The 24,441-nt window shown below is 46.2% G+C and overlaps 1 protein-coding gene across 5 annotated transcripts in view; it reads right to left on the bottom strand.

The window, feature by feature from the left end:
* SMG6 (SMG6 nonsense mediated mRNA decay factor) overlaps positions 1 to 24,441 on the bottom strand; it is a 229,584-nt gene that overhangs the window by 117,648 nt on the left and 87,495 nt on the right. For all 5 annotated transcript variants that reach the window (XM_078068060.1, XM_036091094.2, XM_036091101.2 and 2 more), the window contains 2 exons: positions 11,176 to 11,292; positions 9,438 to 9,606 (listed from right to left, as the gene is read on the bottom strand). In XM_078068060.1, the coding sequence (XP_077924186.1) occupies positions 9,438 to 9,606; positions 11,176 to 11,292 (286 nt within the window). The remainder of the gene's footprint in view (positions 1 to 9,437; positions 9,607 to 11,175; positions 11,293 to 24,441) is intronic.

The following is a 24,441-nucleotide window of genomic DNA, read 5'->3' as shown; positions in this document are numbered from 1 at the left end:
GAGCCCCACATCAGCTCTGCACTCAGCGGGGAATCTGCTGGAGATTCTCTCCCTCTACCCCTCTCCACCCTCGCATGCACTCACACTCTTTCAAATCAATCAATCAATCAATCAAGAAAACAAAAACAAAACTAGGCGAGATGCCTGACCTCTAAAGCTAAGGATAAGGTAATTCCTGGAACCTGGGCATCATCACCTCAGCTTACCCCCAACCAGGCCTCTGGGCAACCTGACCTCTCAGGTCAGTTCTGTGGGTGAACATAGGGTTTCCTGTCTGAGTGGAAGGGGAAAAACTTAGCTTTTTCCTGCTCTAGCTCCTTATCCCAGGTAGGAGTACCTCCCAAGCTTCAACCCTCAGCAGCCTTTGGGTTCTGAGGGTTCGAAGTTAGCCTGGGCGAAGGAGCCCTAAAGTCAAATTCTGGTGCCTATGAGGAGTTTTTTCCCAATCTTCTAGAAACACTTGGGAATTGACTCTCCAAAAGGTTTTTCAGACAATCTCAAACAACCTTTGGTTCTAAATAGTGCTATGAGCCTGGGCGAGTGCCTTTGGCTTATTCTGGTCCCAAGTCATATTTTGGGGAAGCTCCCAGAACCCACAAAATCCCACTACAGTTCGGATGCATTCTTTACCAAGCAGACACAAAGCAGCCAGAGAATATGAAACTGTGTCCAACGAGTCCGTTTATGGGTCTCAGAATGGTGGCAAGGGAACCTCTAAAGCAGCTGTAATGTGATTAGTGAGCAAGGATCAGCAGTTGCTGGGTGACCCAGTGGACCAACCCCACAGAAACACCACACACCAGGAAAGCAGACCCTTGGCTGGAGTCTGAACACCAGATCCTAGCTTGGGACAGACCAGCAGTGGCTAGTTAGAGGTATGTACTCAGGACCAAGGCTCACTCACTTCCCTACAGACATGCATTCACTTACTCCACCAGGAAAGGAAAAAAATAAGAGTTAATTTACTTTTTATTGCCTCAGAATTCCAAGGTTTAATGTAGCTGTCAGTTTGAGTGCGGTGCAGCTGCTGGCCGATACAATGCAGCCCAGGCCAGGCCAGGTGACTGGGGAAACACATTTCACAGAAATGAACCAACACACACTCTTCGCTGGTTGTTTGGGGGATATTGACTTGGGGAATCAGATTAACCCTTCAGGCTGGGGTTATTTCTGCATACACCACTGGAAAAGCAGCTTCAGTCCAAGGAACTGAGAAGCCTGGTGTCAGGTAGACTAATAGGTTTCTGTGTTCCTGCACTTCTGGAGTTTTCTCACACAAGGTGTTATTCCACAAAATGCTCTGAAAGGTTAAGGTGTGAGACAGGTGAAGCAAGTTATACCACAATAGAGCTCCTTTCTAGAACTCAGAAAGAAAGGCAGATCTGCCAGCTTTATAGGGAAAAGGTCAGGTAGGAACTTTTCTACAAGTTCCATCAGGGGCGGGGCCAAGGGAGGGAGACAGTTCGGAGAGTGGAGTGCTGAGGTCCAACCAGGTCTCAGGCCATCCTTCTGGCAAGTCTAAGGAGGACTGAGTCCTCACACACCCCTTCGTATTTTTACTGGGTGAACAGGCTGACTGGTGATTAATATCAAGTACAATGACCCCATGTTACAAGCCTGCAGGGGCCTGTGGAGGTGGCCATTTCCTGTGTAATACCAGCTTGTTTAAACACTAACATTCAAACTCCACAGCTGCAGAACAAACCCGGAAAGAGTTGAGTGAGAAGAAGCCCTGCATTGTGTTTCAGAGCTATGGAAGATCAGAGCTGTAGTACAGATGGGAAACGAGTTGGGTCTTTTGGTTCCTGGGATGAGGAGTTCTGGAAATACAGCCAAGGTGGCACAGAAACTAGGCACAGGGAAGCTGGAAAAGAGAAAGCCCATGGACTATACATACAAAGGGGAAAGCCAAAAGGCCACAACAAGAGAAATGCTCTTAAGATATGCAATATGCTCTTTTAAAAAACCTGTTTGCCTAAGGACCATTATATTCCAGCCCACAACTCCCAACATGGGGTTCCATGGCCAACATAAGACCACTGCAGCCCTGAGGACTTCCCACTCAACTGGAGAAAACTGCAGGTGGTGAGGAGCTAATAGCAGAAAAGGACCTGAATGAACCCCATAGGTGTGGTAGAGTCAAAAGAGTAGTACCTCCCCTTAAAATGGCTTAGGAAGCCCCTTTGTTAAGCTGAGATGTCATGCCAACTCTGTTTTCAGTGGGCTGAGGATCTGGTCTGGTAACAATGCCAAGTAGCTCAACAGGCTCTGGAATGGGGTAGAGATGAGGGTGGTGGGAATCTTTGCGGCTCTCTCTGAGATTAAGGAACTGTAGTGCATTTTCCAGATGCCACCATGACTTAAAGAGGAGACATGGGTGTCAGAGATCACTGTTTTAGGAGTTAAGACATGGGCAGCAAGATACCATCCTCTCAGAATAACAGCTGTTTATTAGGTGAATATAAGAACCTAAGACTCGGTAAAAAATAATCCCTTCTGCCTTTGTAGTTTACACAAACAAGTGAACTTGGGCCCTTGGGAGAGTGTCCAACTTAAATGAATTCTGCCCAAGAGGGCAAATTGAATTCTGAAGCCCAGTCACCCTGCATTACTCCAAGAACATAAACTTCTTCATGTTCTAAGCAGTGCAGCTGGAGCCCTTTGGCCAACAACAGGTCACGGTAACCTCACTCCAGGATTTCTCCAGTACCTCTACTGTGCCTCCCTCAACCTCTATCTAGGTCAGTGCCTTATGTGATTGCAGTTTTCCCAAGCTACATTCAACATGTATAGCCTCTGTTGCATCACTCTGGTGTGTTAAACCCATCAGCACTCTGTGTTTGGGAAAGAGCAGCCCCCAGGGGACCTCAACATCTCCACGGCATGAGTGAAGCCCTCGGCGGCCTCCCTGGTGCGGATTCTCACGGTTCCTGCCTCTCTCAATTTTTAGCTGTAACCACTCCAACACGTCTTCTTAGTTTAGCACACACTGGACCCAAATAACCTCAGCCCAGAGCTGGAAAGTACGCTCCCTGGGGTCAGCTGCTGTACCCTGTTGGGGTCAGACTGGAGCCTTAGGCCAACACCCCTTCCTCTCACAAGTCCTGTGAGAGGAGTTGGGAGGGGACAGAGGCTCCTGCCGTGGGAGAGATCACGTGTGTCTCACACTCAGCACTTGGAGGAAGAGGAACCCCCTGGTGCCAGGCTGTAGTGCTGACGCCCCAACCCGGAGCCAGGGAGACTGGGTGGGGAGCCAGGGTAGCAAAGGGGCTTCCCACAGTCACCACCACTTCCTTCAGGGAAGTGCTGATGGACTATTACTTAGTGACCTCCTAAAATGCCCTTTTGGGAAGACGTATTAGGCGTCCTTGAAGGGGTGCCGATTAGACTTGGGATTAGTTCTTATTTTCAGAGCTGCCCTGTGAGGGTGAGTAAACTAGCTGTTTTTTAACTCAAGAATTTCTATCTCGTCTACAGGGTCAACACATGTAGGCTCCCTGAGGAAATCAGCTTACTGCATACCCCCTACATATCCCTATGTCTCCCTGTGTGACAGCACTCAGAGGGCTCCCTACAAGCCTTTTCCAGCATGCTCTGTAGACTATACAAGACAAGCTATGGAAAAGTAGCAAGTCCAGGAATTTCTGGAGTTTTTTTTCTTCTTCTTCTTTTTTTTTTAACAGTACTCCAATCCAACAGTGTGATAAATGCATCCGAGCTACAATTAGGAAGATATATAGCATCAGAATGCGAAGGTCTGGGCAGCCTGGTGAAACGCGGGCTCTCCAGAGCCCCAGCTATGTTTCCCATTATGTAACCCTGGTCATGGGCAGACAGCCAGACTCCAAATGAAAAAGAGACTCTGGCTTGGCACTGGTTCTATTTTCCTATCCTCATTCGGGGTCAGCGCAGTGTCATACAGCTGCAGAGAAAGCTCTGGGGATTAAACCTGGGAAAGCCTCCAAGACCAGGACCTGGGTTCAAGTACCAGCTGAAAGCAATAAACCAACTGCCACAGCTGGGCTAGGTTTGGATGTTCTCAAAGTCCCCTGACTCTTTCACTTACTGAGAACTAGAGATCAAGATGAGGGAAGATTTGGCTTCAGCAGAGACTATGAAATGAGGTAGGCTGTCCCACTGCCCTAGCTTGCCAAAGGTCCTAGGATGTGAGGGGTCACTATGCTTAGGCTCGTGAAAGCCTGCTGCTCTGCTCCTCTCCATCACCTGACGTTCACAGCTTACTTCGTGCTCACGTAGTAAAGTGGGGAGTAGCTACCTCTCCTTCCTATCGAGAGGCCTAGTGTAGAAACCATGTTCCCCACTCCTCCTCCCCCACACCCCACAAGTAGATGGTCTCTCCAAACACTGGGTCTGTTCTAAATAGACCAAAGCACTCTACACTGTCTTTTACAGCAGCCCAAGGCAACTTTCCACACCCTGCTACAATCCCCTGTATGAAAATCTCCGGGGATATAAAGCCATCCTATTACAAGTACAAATGGGAAGCCAACCTACTTACTTGCTGACTCCAACACACATACCTATGAGTGTCACGGTGTGGAAGGCACAAGTAGCCCTGAAATCCTGCCCTTATCACTCTGCGGTGTTGGTGATGTCCTGTCATCATCATCCTACGTGCTTCACATGTGCCTAAGTGGCTACTGCCTAGGAAATGTAGATTTGACTGGAAAGAAGAGGAATATGGGCAAAAGAGGAGAGAACCAAGGAGACTAATGATGAGCTCTGGAATTCCCCTAAGAAAGCTTTGGAATGATTCTGTAACTGTACAGAGAAAGAAGGTAATGGAATGAAAGACAGGGAGGGAATGAAGGGAGATAGATGAAATAAGGGTCCAAGTGTGTCAGGGAGACAATTTGGGAATGAGGGTTTCTGGAGGAGAAGCAAACTGAAAGGTAAGCCATCTGATCACCTTATGTTAGGATCACTGAGGGATCTGTCTCTGCAGAGAACAAATGCAGGCAAAAACCAGTGAAAACCTGCAAAGGAGAGATGTTAAGTAGAAGCCATTTCCTTCCTATTCTCTTGAGAGCATTCCTAAACCCTCCAAAATGAAGATCAGCACAAGGACCTTGGGAGTGTCACAGGGATTACTATTCTGACATCTACAGAACTATCTGGAGTGTGTTATTCCCAATGGCCTTAAAAGAAAAGGCTCCAGAGTATGAAAGATCAGTAAGCATAAGAGGCCACTTTGAAATCCATAGAACCACCATACCCTGCCAATCTCTCAACCATAGTATTTACTCAGTGAGTGTTAGGCAGCTATATGAGAAACTGGAAAGGAGGAAGGTAAATTCTCATTCCACTTTTCCAGTGCTTGGATCTGACAGCTATGAGGTGGGACTACCCTCAGTGGTGGTCAGGCCAGGTATGCTCTGTCCACCAGAGGCCCCAGCCCTCAAACCACCATGTCTTGTGGTCAGGCCCCAGGACAGCAAAACTCCTCCTTTATGCTTAAACCTGCATTCCAGAAACAACCAGCTGCCGATCCCGACTGCAGAGAAAGCGCCGAAGGGGACTCCGCTCTCTAGCACGCCGGCTGCTCTAGCCTAGACGGGATTCATCAGTGGTGCCCACAGCTACACAGGAACTTGTTTACTAGGCAATCAGATTCAATATGTTATTTGGTCAAATTTGCTCTCCCTGTGAAGAACAGTCTGAAAAGAAAAAACAAATCTGTTCAAGTGTCCCAACCCCCTCTGCCTCTCTGTAGCCTTGGAGGGGAAGCCTAGCTGGGGACGGCTGGAGCTTGGACCACGTGCCCAGCTGCAGATTGAGCCCTTGCCCAAAGATGGGCAGCAGCTTGCGTACGCCGGCAACGGGCCATTTGCTACAGCATCCAAAGAGAAAACAGACTCAGCACCTCAAGCAAATGAGGCCCAGCACTTCCTGTGTGAGCTTTCCATTTCCTCAGCCAAACAAAAGCCAAAGGGAGTGGGAGAGGGAGGAGGGATAAAGGGAGATGGGTCACAGAAGAGAGTTAACAGGACTGATGGCCAGGATATGGATAAACAGGAGCTGGGTGGACCATATCTAAGGGACCTGTGGTTGCTAGCTGAGGTGACCCAGGGAAGGCCCAAGCTCCAGGGACAGATGGTCTGCCTCCCCACCCCCTAAGAGGAAGGGAGGAACACTCTGTGACCCCTGTGCAGGCTCAGAAGCAGTGGCTTCAGATACTTGGAGAGCTGAGACCTTCCTTGTCAGTTTCTTTCCAAAACTGCAAATTGCCTAGTCGGCATTATAGATTAACAGCCTGAAAAGTTTGAGGCTGTACATGTTAACTGTTTAGGGAACACCGCCAGGAAACGGCTGCCCCTAGCCAGCAGATCAGTCCATTCCTCTGTGTGACCCCAACTGCCTAGCTGATGGCTCAACCCTGGTTCCTAAGGCCTCAGCCTGGGGTGCATTTTGGGAACCTAGGAGGGTTCACGGGAGGATGCAGAGAACTGTTTGATGCTGTGAGCATCAGCCACACAGTTACAGAACTAGAGCTGGGAGGGAAGGCAGAGAAAGAGGCACACAGTCCACACAGAGAGGTCAAAAAACTACTGGCCAGAAATCTCTCCTGCAGCCTTCCCTCTGTGGGTCACCCATGAGTGGAGAGACTCACATGGGCAGCGCTCAGCTCAGAGAAGTACCATCGGCAGCAGCTTAGGTCTCCACACTCTGTCCTCCAGTATGTGCCCCTTCCAGAGGAGAGCACTGAAGAATGATGAAATGCTGGGCATGGATGCTCACTCGCTCTCTCTCTCTCTCTCTCTCTCACACACACACACACACACACACACACACACACACACACACTCTCACACACACACACGCCCAGCACAGAGCCTGAAGGAGCTGAGTACACTGCACCTGCCAGATACCACAAAACAAACCACAGGGCAGGGGGGCGAGAGAAAGAGAAAGGAAAAGGAGAAAGAGAGAGAGAAAGAGACAGAGACAGGAAGAGAGAGAAAGGTAGAGGGAGGGAGAGATGGACAATCAACAGAGTTGACCAGAGATGGGCAGCACCAACGTGCACACACATCAAGAAACTATTGTGCAAACATGAACATACACACATAGTGACACTAACACAAAAAAAGAATGGGACACATAGAGAGCAGGAGTCAGCAAACTTTCTGTAAAGGGCTAGACAGTAAACATTTCGGCTTTGCAGACCAGGACGTCTCTATTGTAACTACTCAGCTCTTCGGCTGCACTGCTAAAGCAGGCACAGACGAAGTGTAAACAAATAAGCATGGCTGTGCTCCAGTAGGACTTCATGGACACTGAAATTTGACTTTCCTAATAATTTTCACAAGTCATGAAATACTATTCTTTTTTTTTTTTTAAAGATTTTATTTATTTATTTGACAGAGAGAAACACAGCGAGAGAGGGAACACAAACAGGGGGAGTGGGAGAGGGAGAAGCAGGCTCCCCGCCGAGCAGGGAGCCCGATGTGGGGCTCGATCCCAGGACCCTGGGATCATGACCTGAGCCGAAGGCAGACGCTTAATGACTGAGCCACCCAGGCGCCCCCTTTTTTTTTTTTTTTTTTTTTTTTTAACCGTTTAAAAATGTAAACCAGGGCGCCTGGGTGGCTCAGTCGTTAAGTGTCTGCCTTCGGCTCAGGTCATGATCCCAGGGTCCTGGGATCGAGCCCCGCATCGGGCTCCCTGCTCGGCGGGAAGCCTGCTTCTCCTTCTCCCACTCCCCCTGCTTGTGTTCCTGCTCTCGCTGTGTCTCTCTCTGTCAAATAAATAAATAAAATCTTTAAAAAATAAAAATAAAAATAAAATAAAATAAAAATGTAAACCATTCTTAGCTCCTGGGCCACAGTTTGCTGACCCCTGATGCAGACCCACACAAACAACAGAGGCAGATAAACAGGGGCAGGCAGGCAGGCACGTGCCAAGCCAGGCAAAGACAGGCAGGCTAGAGGTGACGCAGGCAGAGGCAGGTAGCTACAGGAAGACCCACATACACAAAAATGCCCCTTCCAGCACACAGATGCCGACTTACACACCGAGATGCAGTCACGGACAAGCGTGGACAGAGACAGTCAGGAACATACATACACACTCCCACAGGACACAGTCCCACACACAGAGACATGGACAGGACAAAGCACACATGGACTGACGTGGACCCAGAATCTGAGAGAGACACAGACAGACACACTGAAACAGACCCTCAATGGAGACACATGAATCCCTTAAAGAGACCCCTACACCTAAGGATAGAAAGAGACACAGACACATGTGGACACATACACACGGGCAGACATGGACGGGTACACCAAAAGACCCTCAGAGACACCCCTAGATAGACACACACAGACCCTCACACTCAGACACAGATACCCGGACATACACAGACAACCAGAGCCAAAGAGGTACACACAGAGCTAGAACCTACACACAGATATGGACGTAAGAAACAGCCATGCATGTGGGGTGCTTGGGTGGCTCAGTTGGTTGAGCGTCTGACTCCTGGTTTTGGCTCAGGGTCCTGGGACCAAGCTCTGAGTTGGGTTCCCTGCTCAGCAGGGAGTCTGCTTGTCTCCTCTCCCTCTGCCCCTCCCCCCACTCATGCACTCTCTCTCAAATAATTAAATCTTAAAAAAAAAAAAAAAGAAAGAAATAGCCATGCATGGTTACATAACTATGTAAATATACTATGCTACTGAATCATATACTTAAAAATGGTTAAGATGACAAATTTTATTATATATATATTTTACCACAATTTACAAAAAGAAAGAAAAAAGTCACACAAGCGTACAAAGAGATCTACATAAACACACCCAGGCAGACACACATACTCCCCAGACCAACACACCCCACACCTAAAATGCTCTGACAGACAGCACGCTGACACACAGAGACAGGGAGATGGGAAACGAAGTGACTGGAAGAGAGAAGTGTGCACATTTGCCCTCCTCACGCTTTACAGTGTATGAGAGGAAGGCCCAAGCAGAGTGCTTACGGCGGCACACGAAGCAGCAGCACACAGCCTGAAGGACATGTGGAGATACACTAAAAGGGAGAGTAAGAGACAAGGCCTCCCCCTCACACGGACACATGCCCAGACAGGCAGCTTGCAGAGACGGTAGGCATGAAGAGCATGAAGTGAGAGCAAGAGAGCAAGAGGAAGGACAAAGAACAAAACAGAGCAAGCTACAGAGCGAGAGAGAAGGACAGACTGAGAAGAGGAGGAACAGACTGGACAACAGGGAAAAACAGCCTAAAGCATCAGGGCACAAGGAAGGTGTTCAAGGAAGTGAAAAAGCAAAGTTCAAATGAGGAGGGAAGAGAGGAACAAGCAGGCAGCGGTCGGGAAGAAACAAAGAGGACCAGGAGGGGAGCTGTGGCAGCACAGGTGGACCAAGACCAGCAGTGCCGAAGGAATGAGCAGGCCGACTCACTGTGAGGGCAGGTCCAGGGATGTGGGTGGAGGATTCCAGGTGTCTGGGTAGCCGAGCATCCAGTCTGACCAGACTTTCACACTGGGGAGCAGTTCCTTCAGGTCCGAGACGAAGGAAGACACCTTGATGTCATCTTGGTCATCCTCGTCCTCAGGAGAGGACAACTGAGCTGCAGAGGCAAAGGGTGAGAACTGGGCCTAGGTCTGCTGTGGCCCAAGAGGGAGGCCTGGGGCGCTGGGACGGCAGCAAGCTCTTAGGGAAGGGAGACCAAGTCCACAGGAAAGCTGGGCCCAGAAGCGGAGGACAAGTGCCAGCACCTAAGAGGATTCTGAAAAGCAGGACAAAGAGAGAACCAGTGCACTGAGTCTGCCCCTGCGGACAGCTGTTTCTGCCCCACCGGCAGCCTGACTGAAGCCGCCGCTCCAGCATCTAGCCCCCCCTCTAGCTTTCCTTCAGCATGGCACCGAGATGGAACCAGAGTTCCTGCCAAAACTGCACAACCTGAATCTGACCATGAGGAAATATCAGAGAAACCCAAACTGGGGTACATTCGACCAAATAAGTGGGCTGTATACTTCAAAAATGTCAAGGCCATGAAAGACAGAGAAAGACTTGAGAAAACCATTCGATGCCAAACTGCAGAAAACTAAAGGGACACGGCATCTAAATTGCAATGTGTGATCCTGGAGTGGGTCTTAGACCAGAAAATGACTTTTTTTAGGACAACTGGTATAAACTCAATAAAGTCTGTAGATTCAACAACAGTACTGTATCAGCGTTGGCTTGCTGATTTTGATAACTGCACTGTCATGTAAGGGAATGTCCGTGTTATTCGGAAATATTCAGTCAACTATTTGGGGGTAAAGGGCTACCACGTCTACAACTTACAATCAAATAGTTCAGAACAAAAATAATAAGCATGTGTGTATGTGTATAGAAAGAGAGAGAACTTAAAGCAACTATGGTAAAATGTTAACAAATGGGGAATCCAGGTGAAGGATATGTAAGAGTTCTTTGTATTATTCTTGCAACTTTTCTATAAATTTGAAATTGTTTCAAAATAAAAAGTTACCTCGACCCTCCCTCCAAAAAAAGGCAGCTCCAGTCTGGAGGCATTCACAAAATTGAAGTGGCAGGGGGACAACAGAGGGGCCTCAATACTCACCAATACTGATCCAGGAGCTGAGAGAAAGGGGCAACCTTCAGCCCTACCTTACACGGCTCAGCAGTCAGGCTTACAACTCTAAGGACAACCTTAATGCATATGCGGGCACTGATCAACTCAAGGGCTAAAAACAGCCCGTGCTCTGGTTCAGTGAGTCGTCCAAGGTGGCTGGTCCACAGTGGTTACAACACCCACCAATACCAGACAAAGAGGGACACAGAGATAGAGCAGGGAAACCAAAATATCAATTATGAACAAGAACTGAAACGCTCTTTGCTGGTTTTCTAACGTCGTAGGAACCCACAGCAGCTCATAGATACAGTAAAAATCTTAACTACTAGAGAAAAGGGGGAGGGGATAGTTCCCCCAAGAACAGAGGGCTACAGAGGTAAACAGAATGCAAAAGGAGGTGGGGCTAGTTAGGTGGGCAGACGGAAGAGGGGTTATTGGGAAGAGCAAGAATATCAAGTAGAGGGAAGAGATGCTGAGAAGGCAGGGTGGCATTTTGAGCTTGTCTGCACAGGGTCCAGGCAGGAGAAAGGCCATCAGTCAGGGGGTCCCTCATCTGCTTACCTTTGGCAGACTCCTTAAGTAAGTAGGTGCAGCGCCGCACCAGGAGAGAAAACATGGCCAAGCCCAGCGCTGCGGCTTGCTCCTGGATCACAGAGCGACACTCCTCTGAGAAGCAGTCTGAGGAGAGGCAAATGAAACTCCATCAGTGCCCTGGGGAGTCAAGGGCTACTGTTCTCTACCTTTAGGTAAGGCCCTAAACCTCTGCTACAGAGACCAAGATACAAACATCTAGGTGCACATCGTTGGTCATGTCACTGAGCTCCCTTTCCTCATCTAAGACTGGGGCTAAGTAGTAATATTTCCTCTCTCTTAAGCATCGCTACAAGGCTAAATGAAATAATGCACATGAAGCATTTACCACAATGGCTGTATATGGGTAAGGACTTGATAACATTATTATAGGGATCCCCTGTGTAAATTCTGCATCACTTCCCCAGGACCAGGTACCCCAAGATGGACAGTTTGGGCCAGAGCTACAGGTTCTCTGTATTTAGTTGGCTACTAATAATGTGAAGCTATAGTAACAAGAAGTCATATTTAATTAACTCAGTATCTCTAACATACAGCTAGCAGGAGTACAAATATCAATTAAGATCACAAAAATACAAATTTAAGTTATCTTCTTGAGTCACTAACCTTTGGTTCCATCCTTACCTTCCGTCACTCCTCCACTTACAAATAACCTATTTTCACTGAATGAGTTAATTTTACATAGGAAAATGGGCACATAATAAGCACTTAACCAGTGGTACTTTATATTTTCACAGATTCTTTCCCCTAGGGCTAAAAAATAAATCTCTGGCTCCCAATCCCCCTCACTTTCTCAGCCTGTCCAATTTCCTTCTGGCTGCAGGTCAGCGACAAGAGCCACCTTGGTGGTGGCCAGAGCTATTCTTTGGCAGAAGCTACAACATACACTCTCAACACGCTGTCTGTACCTACTCCTTGTCAGCGGCCCGCCCTGATAGCCACTTAATCCAGACTTGAGAGGAATGGTGACAAACAGAAGGCAGCAGTCCAACTGCAGCCTCAGAGGAGGAGACAGACACCCAATACACACAGGAGATGGAATCAGGTGCCTGGTCACTCGCTCTGGCATCAACTAACCTGTTCATTCCCTCTGTAATACAGGAGAACGCTCCGAATCTCCAAGTGTTAAAAGGATAATTAGCCACATGTTTGATATCTGTGCCTGCCTGCATGTTAACCTCAATAGTCAGAGGGAAGCCCTCTTGCGTCTCTCCTCATTGACACTAGTCTTGTCAATGGGGCCTAACTGAAGTCTTTACTCCAGGAGATGCTACACAACCACACAGTTACTCCTAACCGCCTTGGCCACAGGAGCAAACATGACTGGAGTATATAGAGCCAGCCCCAAACCACTTCAGGGAGCCCTGGGAGTGAGAAGGAACAGGCTGCTGGTCAGAAGGTCCCAACATATGAATAGCATCAGTGTAGCAAAGTACTCGTCTGTTGTGGCTTTCCTGCCATCCTTCCAGATGCCGACTGGTCCCAAATGTCACCCTCTAACTTTCCGACTCAACTGCTGAAGGCAGTAAGGAAGTGGTAACAATCCATGTGATTAGAATAGGTCACCACTCTCATTCCTCTTCTGGTAAGGCTCTAAACCTCTGCTACAGAGACGAAGATACAAGCATCGAAGAACTAAGACGGGAAAGGGTAGAGAGCAGGGAAGGGGAAGATGTGTATGCCATCCTAAGAAAAATGGCAACTTCTCCCCTCCACCCCTTACTTTGGGCAGCATCACTATCTGTACTGCCCCAGCTGAGCCTAGGCCCTTGCCAAACACTGCCAGCAGCCTGCCTCTAAGTAGAAACAAGGCCAGCCCAGAATGGGGGAGTAAGTCCAGAACAGAGGAAGCTAGAATAGGATAAGGGGAGGCCCCATCCTGGTAGTTGACATTAGTGACCCCTTATCAACGGGGCATCTTAGGCATAAGTTATTACCTGCACACAGAAGGGCCCGAAAAGGCACAGAAGGAGGTATATTAGCTTAAAGAGACTGGCATTTTGAGAAGCCCAAGACTACAATAAGATACTCTCATTAACCTGGATAAGGATAAGATGGGGCAAAAGGAGATTACTTTCACCAAGCCCATTTCTATTTTTATGACAAATGGTAATTTCAGGCTAGGCTATTCCTCAGAGTGCAAAGTTGTGACTAGGGCTCAAGAGGGAGAATGAACTGCTTAAAAACAATGACACTTGTGGCCTCTGGGGAGTCCAGGTTGGCTTCTTTTCTTTTTTTTTTAAGATTTTATTTGTGAGCCTGGGTGGCTCAGTCAGTTTAGCGCCTTCGGCTCAGGTCATGAGCCCCGTGTCGGGCTCCCTGCTCAGTGTGGAGTCTGCTTGGGACTCTCTCTCCCTCTGCCCCTCCCAGACCTCCCTCCCTCCCCTCCCTCAAATAATAAAATCTTAATTTTTAAAAAAGATTTTATTTATTTATTTATTTGACAGAGAGAGAGAGAGAGCGCACAAGCAGGGGGAGCTTCAGAGGGTGAGGGAGAAGCAGGCTCCCTGCTGAGCAAGGAGCCCGACATGGGGCCCGATCCCACGACCCTGAGATCATGACCTGATGTGGGTAGAGTCAGACGCTTAACCAATTGCACTAGCCAAGGCGCCCCCAGGTTGGCTCCTTTTTTAAGCCTCCTGCAATAAGGTCTGGGGACCAGGCAGGGTAGCAATAACTGGAGCCTCTTTGCTGTAAGTGTGGAAAGGCTTGACTACCTCTCAGAGCAGCGGCTGAAAAGGCAGCTTCATGAATGCGCTGTTCTTAGCCATGGTTATGTCACCTCCAACCTTCACTTCTTCCTGCCTCTCCATAAAGGGCCTGACAGTACTTCCCTGCAATGGTCTGGGGGAGGCACAAACCACTGAGCTATTTTGCTCTGATCAAGCAGGTGGTGATATCACAGCTATCTGGGGGTCAGAATGCCTGGGTCTCAGTCAGTCTTCTGACCACATCATAGAGAGTACTTTCTGGAAGGCCTGCCCTCCTCCATGGTTCAGTGGTACCACAAGCACATACTGAACATCTATAATGTGCTTCACCCTGTGCTGGGTATTATGGAGAACACAGCTACAAATAAAACAGTCCCTGCAACCACAGGACCTTACAATTGGGTGAAAGAAACTGCTATTTACCTAAGTAACCATGGCAACTCAGACCCAGTGCCTCCAGTGAGAACTACATTAAGTGTTATGGCATCTTCGGAGATATTCTCCACCTCACTTAGGCTTCTGTAGGCTAGAAGCCGTAAGATGCCACTCCTTGAGAAGTGTTCATTCTCATATAAGTTGAGTAGGAAAACAGCATCCAGGGGCGCCTGGGTGGCTCAGTCGTTAAGCGTCTGCCTTTGGCTCAGGTCATGATCCCAGGGTCCTGGGATCGAGCCCCGCATCGGGCTCCCTGCTCAGCAGGAAGCCTGCTTCTCCCTCTCCCACTCCCCCTGCTTGTGATCCTGCTCTCACTGTGTCTCTTTCTGTCAAATAAGTAAATAAAATCTTTAAAAAAAAAAAAAAAAAAAAAAAGAAAACAGCATCCAGGTTCCCAGAGTCCACCCACTTTGGGGCTAGAGCTAGGAAATTGGCCCTAGTCTGACAAATGCCCATATATATCCCTGGAGTTGGGCTGGGTCAGACCAACAAATGATGTGGGGCGGGGAAGGAAAAAGCATTGTTTGCCTTGGTATTTGCCTGGGTTCCTCTGGCTTTGTGTCAGGTAGCAGGAGCCTGACATGAGCTGAGGAACTCATTAACACTGTGAAACAGCCTTTCCCCTTCTTTCCAAAAGCAGGCTTGCTCAAGGGTTTAGGGGGGTGGTTTTGGCTAAGCGAGTCAGACGGAAATATTTCTTACCAAGAAAGTCACCTGAGGTCTGAACTTGATTCTGCCCTTTCCCACATGCTCTCAGATGGGCAGGTGACCGGAGCCCCCACTATTCCTATGCCCAAATACCTGCTCAGGCAGAAATATTCTTCTCACTCCTATGTAACAGGGAGACTTTCTCATTTTTCTGAGAACATATTCATGGAAAACATAAACCAACTGTCGTCAAAGTTGTATGAAATCAGGAAATGGAGCGGCCGGGAGAAGGCTGCCATGTGGCCGGATGTTATGTATTTCTAATTAGTGCTATACATCTTTCAACAGCAAGTGTCCTTCTGCTGGGAAACACAACACACTGCCCTTGTTATTGTAACTGTCAGAGAAGTGCTTAAACAGATAATCTCCAGGAAAAGTGATAAACACGTCCCCTCTCCCACCAGCGTGTGCGCGACGGTGCTGCCAAAGCAAAGCCGTGCTTGATGGCTCCAGGATGGCAAAGCATCCTCCTGCAGGAAATGGGAATGAGGCAGGAGGAGGGGGGAGGGGGAGAGGGGAGGGAAGGGGAGGCAGGCTCACCTGCCTGGACCCTCTATGCCCAGCCAAGGGACAGCGGTTCAGAACCATCGCTTCTGATCAACTCCTGGGTTAGGGAGAGCATTGGAGGCAACCGGTATCAGTAGGGATGAGGTTTGGCTGGTCACAGAAAAATCTGGCAGCAATGAAACAAGCAGAGTTTCCCTGATGCAGAGAGCCAGCTTCCTGGCAAGAGGATGACAAGAGTGTTGAAGGGGAGACACAGGATGGATGATACAGGTCTGGTACCCTGACGGCAGTGGAGGGATTCAGAAGGCACTGGTGGGGTCCACTAGCCATTCCAGGAGAGAGAAGCAACTATTTGCTCAGCTGCTTCACTAACAGCTGGAGAAAAATGCAGGCAAGACCACTTTATTCACTGACTCCCTCCCCACCAGCTCCTCCCAAAGACAGGAAATGAATGGTCAGTCACCTCCAAACTAACACCACCTGGAGGCGATTTGTTGGCTCTTATCTTTCAGACATAAGGCTGCTTTTCTCATGAGTCAGTCACCAGTCAGACACAGGGCTGGCACAGTTCCTGAGCAGCCCACCAAAACCTCCTTGTCTACAGGAAGTGGGCAGTGAGAGCATCTTTCGACTGCTGCTGTTCGGGCTACAGAGTTCCTGTGGCAGTTGCTGATTGAAGGTTGGGTGGAAGAGGCAGTCACTGTATAGAAACCAGAAAAAATCCCAGAGCAAAAGCAGAGATGTCCAGGCCATCAGGGCATCATTTTATTCCCTGAGAAGTAAAATGAGTCAAAAAAACCAGGCACCAACACACCCAAGCAAAATATTCATGCATAATGGCAGAACACAGGTTGACCCGAGGCTGGCCATGAACAACATATCCCCAAATGGTACAGCTGCAACAAAACCAAAGAACATGGAAGGCAGTGATTCCTCCCTAAGAGCCCCTCCTGGCATGCCTGCTACTGCTTTTGGATTTTGTAGGCTGTAAAACCCTGACTTCTTTTAGTGGATAGATGGAGGGCAAAGGAAATCCCAACCTCCTAACAAAGTGACTTCTCCCATTAGTCCCAAAGTTATGTATTCAGCCCAATGGTGGAGGATATAAAGAAAATAGGATCCAGCCATAAGAAGATGATAATCTAATGAGGAAGACAGGAAGAATACACAGACCCAAGTAACTGTAATTCAAGGAAGATGAAGTGAGATGCTTTCTTTCATTTCCAGCTAGGGTATAGCAGAGGAGGTTTCACAGAAGAGAGCACTTCTGAGCAAGGCTGCAAAAAATGAACAAAGCTGGAATTGGCAGGATGACAGAGAGACTGCATGTTACTAAGGAGGCATGCAGGCAGGGGCACACCAAGCACCCTCCCACATGGCAAACGATGCACTCAGAGTGCCACAGGATGGGGACCACAAAGCACCAGGCCTGCAAGGCCACAGCAAGGAACACAGACCTGACCCAGCACGGGGTGAGGAGGGCACCCGCTCGAGGTTTCCGAATGAAGCACAGGTGAGTATTTTATGAATATTAAACATTTAGGACGGATTAGGGTAGCTGGGACAATGTAAAAGGAAGGGAGATTTGTTGGGAAGCCAAGAAGGCATGAACTTCGTTGAACTGAGAGAAATTATACGTAGTGCACTTCGTAAACTTTATAAAGCTAAGTAAATGTAACATCTTGCTTATAGGCGCTAGAAGAGGGAATGGACAGGAGTGTGAGGATGTGAGAAATGCTGCAGAAAGAAAATCAAGAACGGTGGAAATGATGTGTGGGAGGGAAGGGATTCACTGGAAGGGGCCAAGGACCCCTACTAATAATCTCGACAGGTTCCAGAGGATGCTGAGACCTCAAAAAGGGTAACACCTATCAAAGGAGGTCCAGGAAAGGGGCAGAAGTTTGGGATTGCAGAACACCTGGAGGGAGGGAGGTATGCATCAAGGAGTCCCTAGGCTCCGGCCCACTTGGCTCTGAGCCAGTCCTGTCTTTCCAAACAAAGACACTTCAGGGGGTCAGAAATACTTGAGGAAGACCTTGCATAAGGAGGCCTGGGAAGTCTGAACTGGCTCTCCCTGTGGAAGCCATTAGATATTCAGCACTTCATTTGTTTCCAATTCTTGTATGAGTGCAGCTCCAGGCTGTGGGGTGAGAGGCTCCTCTCTGACGTAATCAGGAAGCAGCTGCAAAATTAAGGAATCCCTCATGACATCATAAAAAGGGTCGATGGTTTACTGGGGAAAGTATAAAAATTAATTACATATTCCCACATGAATCCCTTCCCCTAAATCTGTACACACTCCCTCCCACCCCCACACGTTCTCTCATCAACAACATCCCAAAGCCACCTCACTGAGCAGGGTACAAAAGGGCAAACAAAACCCAGGAAGACAAAGTTTTTTGATGCACCCACTGTCTGCCCCATACATTTGGAACTTAACAAGTGATAGGCTGTCCTGCAATTTTTATATATATAGCATGCTTCCCTAACAAAATTATAAGCCCCTTGAGGACAAGAGCTTTGTCAGGACTTCACATCCTTGAAAATTAGCACCATGACGGGGTTCAGGACATCTGTGCTGTTCACAACAGTAGGTACACTATGCTTCTCATTTGTGAATCCTAACGATAAACGACATGATTCCACTGTGGCCTGAAATAATAACTAAGATATACTGAGACCTGTATCAGGCACAGAGAGAGAGAGAGAGTGTGTGTGTGTATGTGTGTGTAAAATCTCAAAACTTTACACAAGATTTGCACAGGAGGTATTATTTTCCCTCTCTGACAGTTGAGGAAACAGAGTCAGAGAAGTTAAATGACTTGCCCAAGGTCACAAAACCAGTGTCAGAGCTGGGATTTGAATTTAAGTCTGTCTGCTCTTGTACCTACGCTGTTTCCATACCTGGTTGTCACATGCCTGTGATTCAAGCTGCAAGCTACACCTCTTCCTCTCTCCTTTCTATGAATATGAAAACCTTAGACTCTCCATAGTTCTGCACAAAAAGCTCTAGGGTAACAACTATGTGGAATCTAAAATTACGGGGCACCTGGGTGGTTCAGTCGTTACACGTCTGCCTTCGGCTCAAGGTCATGATCCCAGGGTTCTGGGATCGAGCCCCGCATTGGGCTCCCTGCTCAGTGGGAAGCCTGCTTTTCCCTCTCCCACTCCCCCTGCTTGTGTTCCCTCTCTCGCTGTGTCTCTCTCTGTCAAATAAATAAATAAAATCTTTAAAAATTAAATTAAATTAAAAACACTATACCATTTCAGGGCACCTGGGTGGCTCAGTTAAACGTCTGCCTTTGGCTCAGGTCATGATCCTAGGATCCTGGGATAGAGCTCCCTGCTCATCTGGGAGTCTGCTTCTCCTACTCCGTCTGCCCCTCCTCCTCCTCCCCACACTCTCATCCCATCCCCGGCCGGGCTCATGAGCACATGCACGCGCATGCTCTCTCTCAAGTAACTAAATAAAATAAAGAAATAAATAAATAGGGGTGCCTGGGTGGCTCAGTTGGTTAAGCGTCTGCCTTCAGCTCAGGTCATGATCCCAGGGTCCTGGGATAGAGCCCCGCATCAGGCTCCCTGATCGGCGGGAAGCCTGCTTCTCCCTCTCCCACTCCCCCTGCTTGTGTTCCCTCTCTTACTGTGTCTCTCTCTGTCAAATAAATGAATAAAATCTTAAAATAAATAAATAGATAATAAAAACACTATACCACTTATAATAACACCAAAGAAAACAAAATACTTACATATAAAATATTAGCTATTTTAAATATTAAATCTAACAAAATATGTACAGGATCTCTATGCTGAAAATTACAAAATACTGATGAAGGAAATCAAAGAAGAACTAAATAACTGGAGAGATTTACCATGTTCATAAGTTGGAAGACTCAACACTGCAGAGATGTCAATTCTCCCCACACAGATCTATAGGTTTAATGCAATTACCATCAAAATCTCAGCCAAGTTTCTTGTAGACAAAGACAAACTTATTCTAAAATTTATATGGAAAGGCAAAGGGCCTAGGATGGCCAAAACCATTCTGAAAAAGAACAAAGTGGGAGGACTCATTCTTCCTCATGTTAAGTCAAAGAAAGGAGAGCCTTTTCAATGAATGGTGCTAGAACAATTAGACTTCCAGAGGCCAAAAAGTGAACCCTGACCTAAGTCTCACACCTTACATAAAAATTAAGTGACAATGGGTCAAAGACTTAGATGTAAAAACATAAGACCATAAAACTTTTAGAAAAAAACTGAAGAAAATCCTCAGGACCTAGGACCAAGAGAAGAATTTTTGGACTTAATGCCAAAAGCACAATCTACAAAAAGTTAAATTGAGATACTGAAACCTCATAAAAATTAAACACTTTTGTTCTGCAAAAAACTGTAAGAGGATGAAAAGGCAAATTACAGACTGGGACCATATATCTGTAAACTACAAAGGACTGGCATCTAGATATAAAGAGCTCTCAAAACTCAATGGTGAGAAAACAATCTAATTAGAAAATGGACAAAAGATACAAACAGACATTTCACCAAAAAAAAGGTATATAGATGAAATACAAGCACATGAAAAGATGTTCAGTATCGTTAGTCACTAGGGAAATGAAACCTAAACGTACAACGAGACATCACTACACATCTATCAGAATGGCTAAAATAACAAACAGTAATGACACCACAAGCTGGTGAGGAGGCAGAGGAATGGGATCATACATCCCTAGCTACTGGAATGTAAAAATGGCACAGCCACTCTGGAAAATAGTTTGGCAGTTTCTTCTAAAACTAAAAATGTACTTATGATTCAGCAATTATCTTGGGCATTTATCGCATGAAATGAAAACTTATGTTTGCATAAAAATCTGTACACAAATGTTCACGGCCGCTTTATTCACAACAGCCTAAACTGGAAACAACCCAAATGTCCTTCACCGGATGAACAGGAGTTAGACAGTGGAACATCCACACAGCACAGAATACTACTCAGCCATAAAAAGAAAAGTGACGTATACAATAACTTGGATAGACCATCAGGGAATTATGTGGAGCAAAAAAAGCCAATTTCAAGAGATTACATACTCTATGATCCCATTTATAAAATATTCTTGAAATAATGTAATTATAGAGACAGGGAACAGGGGTTAAGATTTGGGGAGAGAAGGGGACAGGGGTATTTCTAAAGAGGTAGCCTTAGGGAGCTTTGCAGTGATGGGACAGTTCTGCACCTTAACTGTGTAGCAGTTACAAGAAGCTACCTGTGTGATAAAATTGCACAGAACCATATATACACACAAACACAAATGTGCAACTGGCGAATATATAACTGTATAAATGCATAACTGGTAAAATCTGAGTAAAGTGTGTGGATTGTACCAATGTCAATTTCACGGCACTGGTATTGCACTAAAGTCATACAAGATGCTAACATTAGGGAAGGAGGGATGAAGGGTGCACAGGACCTCTCTGTACATTTTTTTTACAACGTCCTGTGAATCTATAATTATTTCAAAATATAAAGTTTAAAACCAGTAAACAGACCCCAAAAAGATCTAACCTAGGATTCCAGAAACATTTCTCTTTTACAAAGAACAGGGTTGCTTAGACATTTGGGGGACATTTCCCCGATTAGCTGATTACTCTGCACAGATGCTGCAGCCCCTCGTTCTCATCTTGTGTTGCCTGGCCTGAGCTACTGTGGCTCTTTATCTGGACTGAGCAAGAAACTGCCAGGGGCAACCAAAAGGAAAATAAGAAAAAAGAAAGGAAAGTTCACTGAAGACAGAACTCCTGTCTAAAGAATAAGGAGTAAAGCAAGAGAACTTCATTATCAAGGCTATGACTCATTGGATCAGTAAAATCCATGTCAAGCACCACAAAGTGGAGGTGATGAGAAAGTGAAGAAAGATGACAAAAAGAACAAATTGCAGAAGCTCAGGTGAGCTGTTTAAACATGTTCTTGCCGTTCAAAAAATAAGGAAAGGTATAAATCTCAAATCAGTGGTATGTGTAATCTTTAAACATCAGGAGGGAAAAAGTTACTTAAAACACGTTGCTTAGCACTGTTTTCTTCATAAATGAAACTGCTTATGCATTTTCAGCGTGCAATGCTTTGGACCATTAATTAGATGAATATTAAGAAGTTTTCTTTTAATTGGCAATATTAGCCTCAATACCATGTGGAAACTGTCAACAAATCCGCAGACCGAACTTCAAAAAAAAAAAAGTTTTTTTTTCCATTAAAACAAACAAGCAAACACACACACACACACACACACACAGACACACTTGTCTCCAAAAGACAAAAATGAAAAAGAGAAGCCACAGAGAAAATTCTCTCCCTGGGAGAAAATATTTGTAAAACACCTATCTGACAAAGGACTCATATCTAGAACATATAAAGAACTCTTTCAACTTAATAATAAACAAAAAAATGAGCAAAGAAGACATATGGATGGCAAATAAGTGTGTGCACATCATGCACTTCTGATAAAATGCTCAACATTATCGATCATTAGGGAAATCAAAACCACAAATACAACTCCATACTCACTAGGATGGCTGTAACCAAAAAGAGAACAAGTGTTGCTGAGGACGTGGAGTACGGGGAGCTCATACACACTACTCTGGGAATATAAAATGATACAGCCACTTTGGAAAACAATTGGGAAATTTATTAAAGAGTTAAAACAAAACAAAACTTAAGTTAAAACATTCATTTACCGAACAACCTGGCTATACCACTTCTAGGAATTTACTTAAGAGAAATGAAAGCAGTAGGGGGGTGGGGGGATGGGTTAGCCTGGTGATGGGTATTAAAGAGGGCACGTACTGAATGGAGCACTTGGTGTTATACGCAAACAATGAATCATGGAACACTACATCAAAAACTGATGATGTAATGTATGGTGATTAACATAACAAAATAAAAAAAATAACCAGGAACGTAAGAAAAAAAAAAGAGAGAGAGAGAAATGAAAGCATATGTCCACACAAAGATTTACACTTGAATGTTTACAGCAGTTTTATTCCATAACAGCCCCAACCTGGAAAAAACCCAAATGTCCATCAACAAGAGAATGGATAAACAAATTGTGGTATATCCATACAATGGAAGACTACTCAGCAACAAAAAGGAACAAAAGACTGAATCATTCAACAACATGGATAAATGTCAAAATCATTACTGTGGAATAAGGAAGACAGGCCAAAAGACAAAGACAGAAAGGAAATACTGTCGAATTCTAGAAAATACAAACTCTTTTACAGTGACAGAAAGCAGTTCAGTGGTTGCCTGGGGATTGGAAGGAAAGGTTAGGGAAGAATGGATTACAAAGGGGCACAAGTAAACTTAGTTCTGAGTGAAGGATATGTTCACTATCTTGACCATGGTGATGGTTTCACAAATGTATACATATGTCAAAATTCATCAAATTGTACAGTCTACATATGTATAGTCTGATAAACATCAATTAGATCTCAATAAAACTGTTAAGATTTTTTAAAAATATAGGAATGACATTAAAAGGCCATTAGTCTGACTCATCATCTAAGATTTTAAAGATTCATAACTTAGAGGCTGATTTGATAAAAATTTTTTTTTTTAGATTTTACTTATTTGAGAGAGAGAGACAGAGATAGTGAGAGAGAGCACAAGTGGGGAGGAGAGGGAGAAGCAGGCTCCCCGCATAGCAAGGAGCCTGATGCGGGACTCGATCCCAGGACCCCGGGATCATGACCTGAGCCGAGGGCAGACGCTTAACCGACTGAGCCACCCACGTGCCTGAGGCTGATTTGATAAAGCTGGACATCTACTGAGTGCCTAATACACAATTTGACACTCAGAAAAACCTTGCAAACTAGCACCAATATTTGCAGTTTACAGACAAGGAAACTAAGCCTCAGAGAGGGTAAATTAACTTTCTTCATCAAGGTCGCACAGCTGATAAATGGCTGGGTAGAGAATTCAAACCTTTGATCTGGTTGATTCCAAAGCTCTTTATACCATTACAACACAATTGCTATCTTCTGAAGGTGAGAAAATGATCTCCAGAAGTGCTAGGCTTTCTGCAGAAGACAGCTTGGCTTACCCTCCTCCTTTATATGAAGCTCTAGGGCCAAGAAGTGTCCTGGGGACTCTATCAAAACATCTTGGCAAGACAACAAACCATTTCTATTCTCTACAATGAAAAATTAAAACACTCCTATTAAACGAGTGCTTCATTTTTTCCAGAGAATACCCATTTTAGAAAGGGTACACTTATAGATTTCCTGGAAAAGGAAGTAAGGCAGGCAGGTAGGCAGGCAAGAAGGGAGGGAGGGGGGGAGAGAGAGATAGAGGTGGCGGGGGGGAGAGAGAGAGAAGGAGGAAGAAGGGCGGGCAGGCAACCAGTCAAAACACACTCTGGCCATTTCCACTTTAGTTGTGTCTCTGGATTGATATTTTTGTCACTCAGAATTTCCTGCCTGATTCCAGGGCTATTCAAATACATGGCCCCTCTTGGGCAAGGAGAGCTGCTAGCAAAATGGCATGCAGGTACCAGCTAAGTCCCTCAGGGATGGGGCCCAGAGAAGAGGGCCTGCCATTCCAGCATCTCATCTGGAAGTAAATCTTGAAGGACAGAGTTTCTGTTTCTACACTGCTTACCAGAGGTTTTGCGAGGCTTACCTCTCTCACAATATTTGGGGGAAGCAAAGAGGAGTAAAAAAGAGTAGCAGCTTCTTAATTACATCAGGCAGGTTAAGTGTTCCTATGGAATTCTATCAGGAGAACTGGGGTGTCTTGTATCAGAAATTATTTAGGGTTGTGGAGGAGAAGAGAAGTGAAGGAGGCTTCCTAAAAAGTCATACCCATGAGCCAATCTAGAAGGAAACG

Source organism: Halichoerus grypus, chromosome 2 (genome assembly GCF_964656455.1).
Source record: "Halichoerus grypus chromosome 2, mHalGry1.hap1.1, whole genome shotgun sequence".
Classification (NCBI taxonomy): Eukaryota; Metazoa; Chordata; class Mammalia; order Carnivora; family Phocidae; genus Halichoerus; species Halichoerus grypus.
This window is presented reverse-complemented; position numbering and strand designations above follow the sequence as displayed.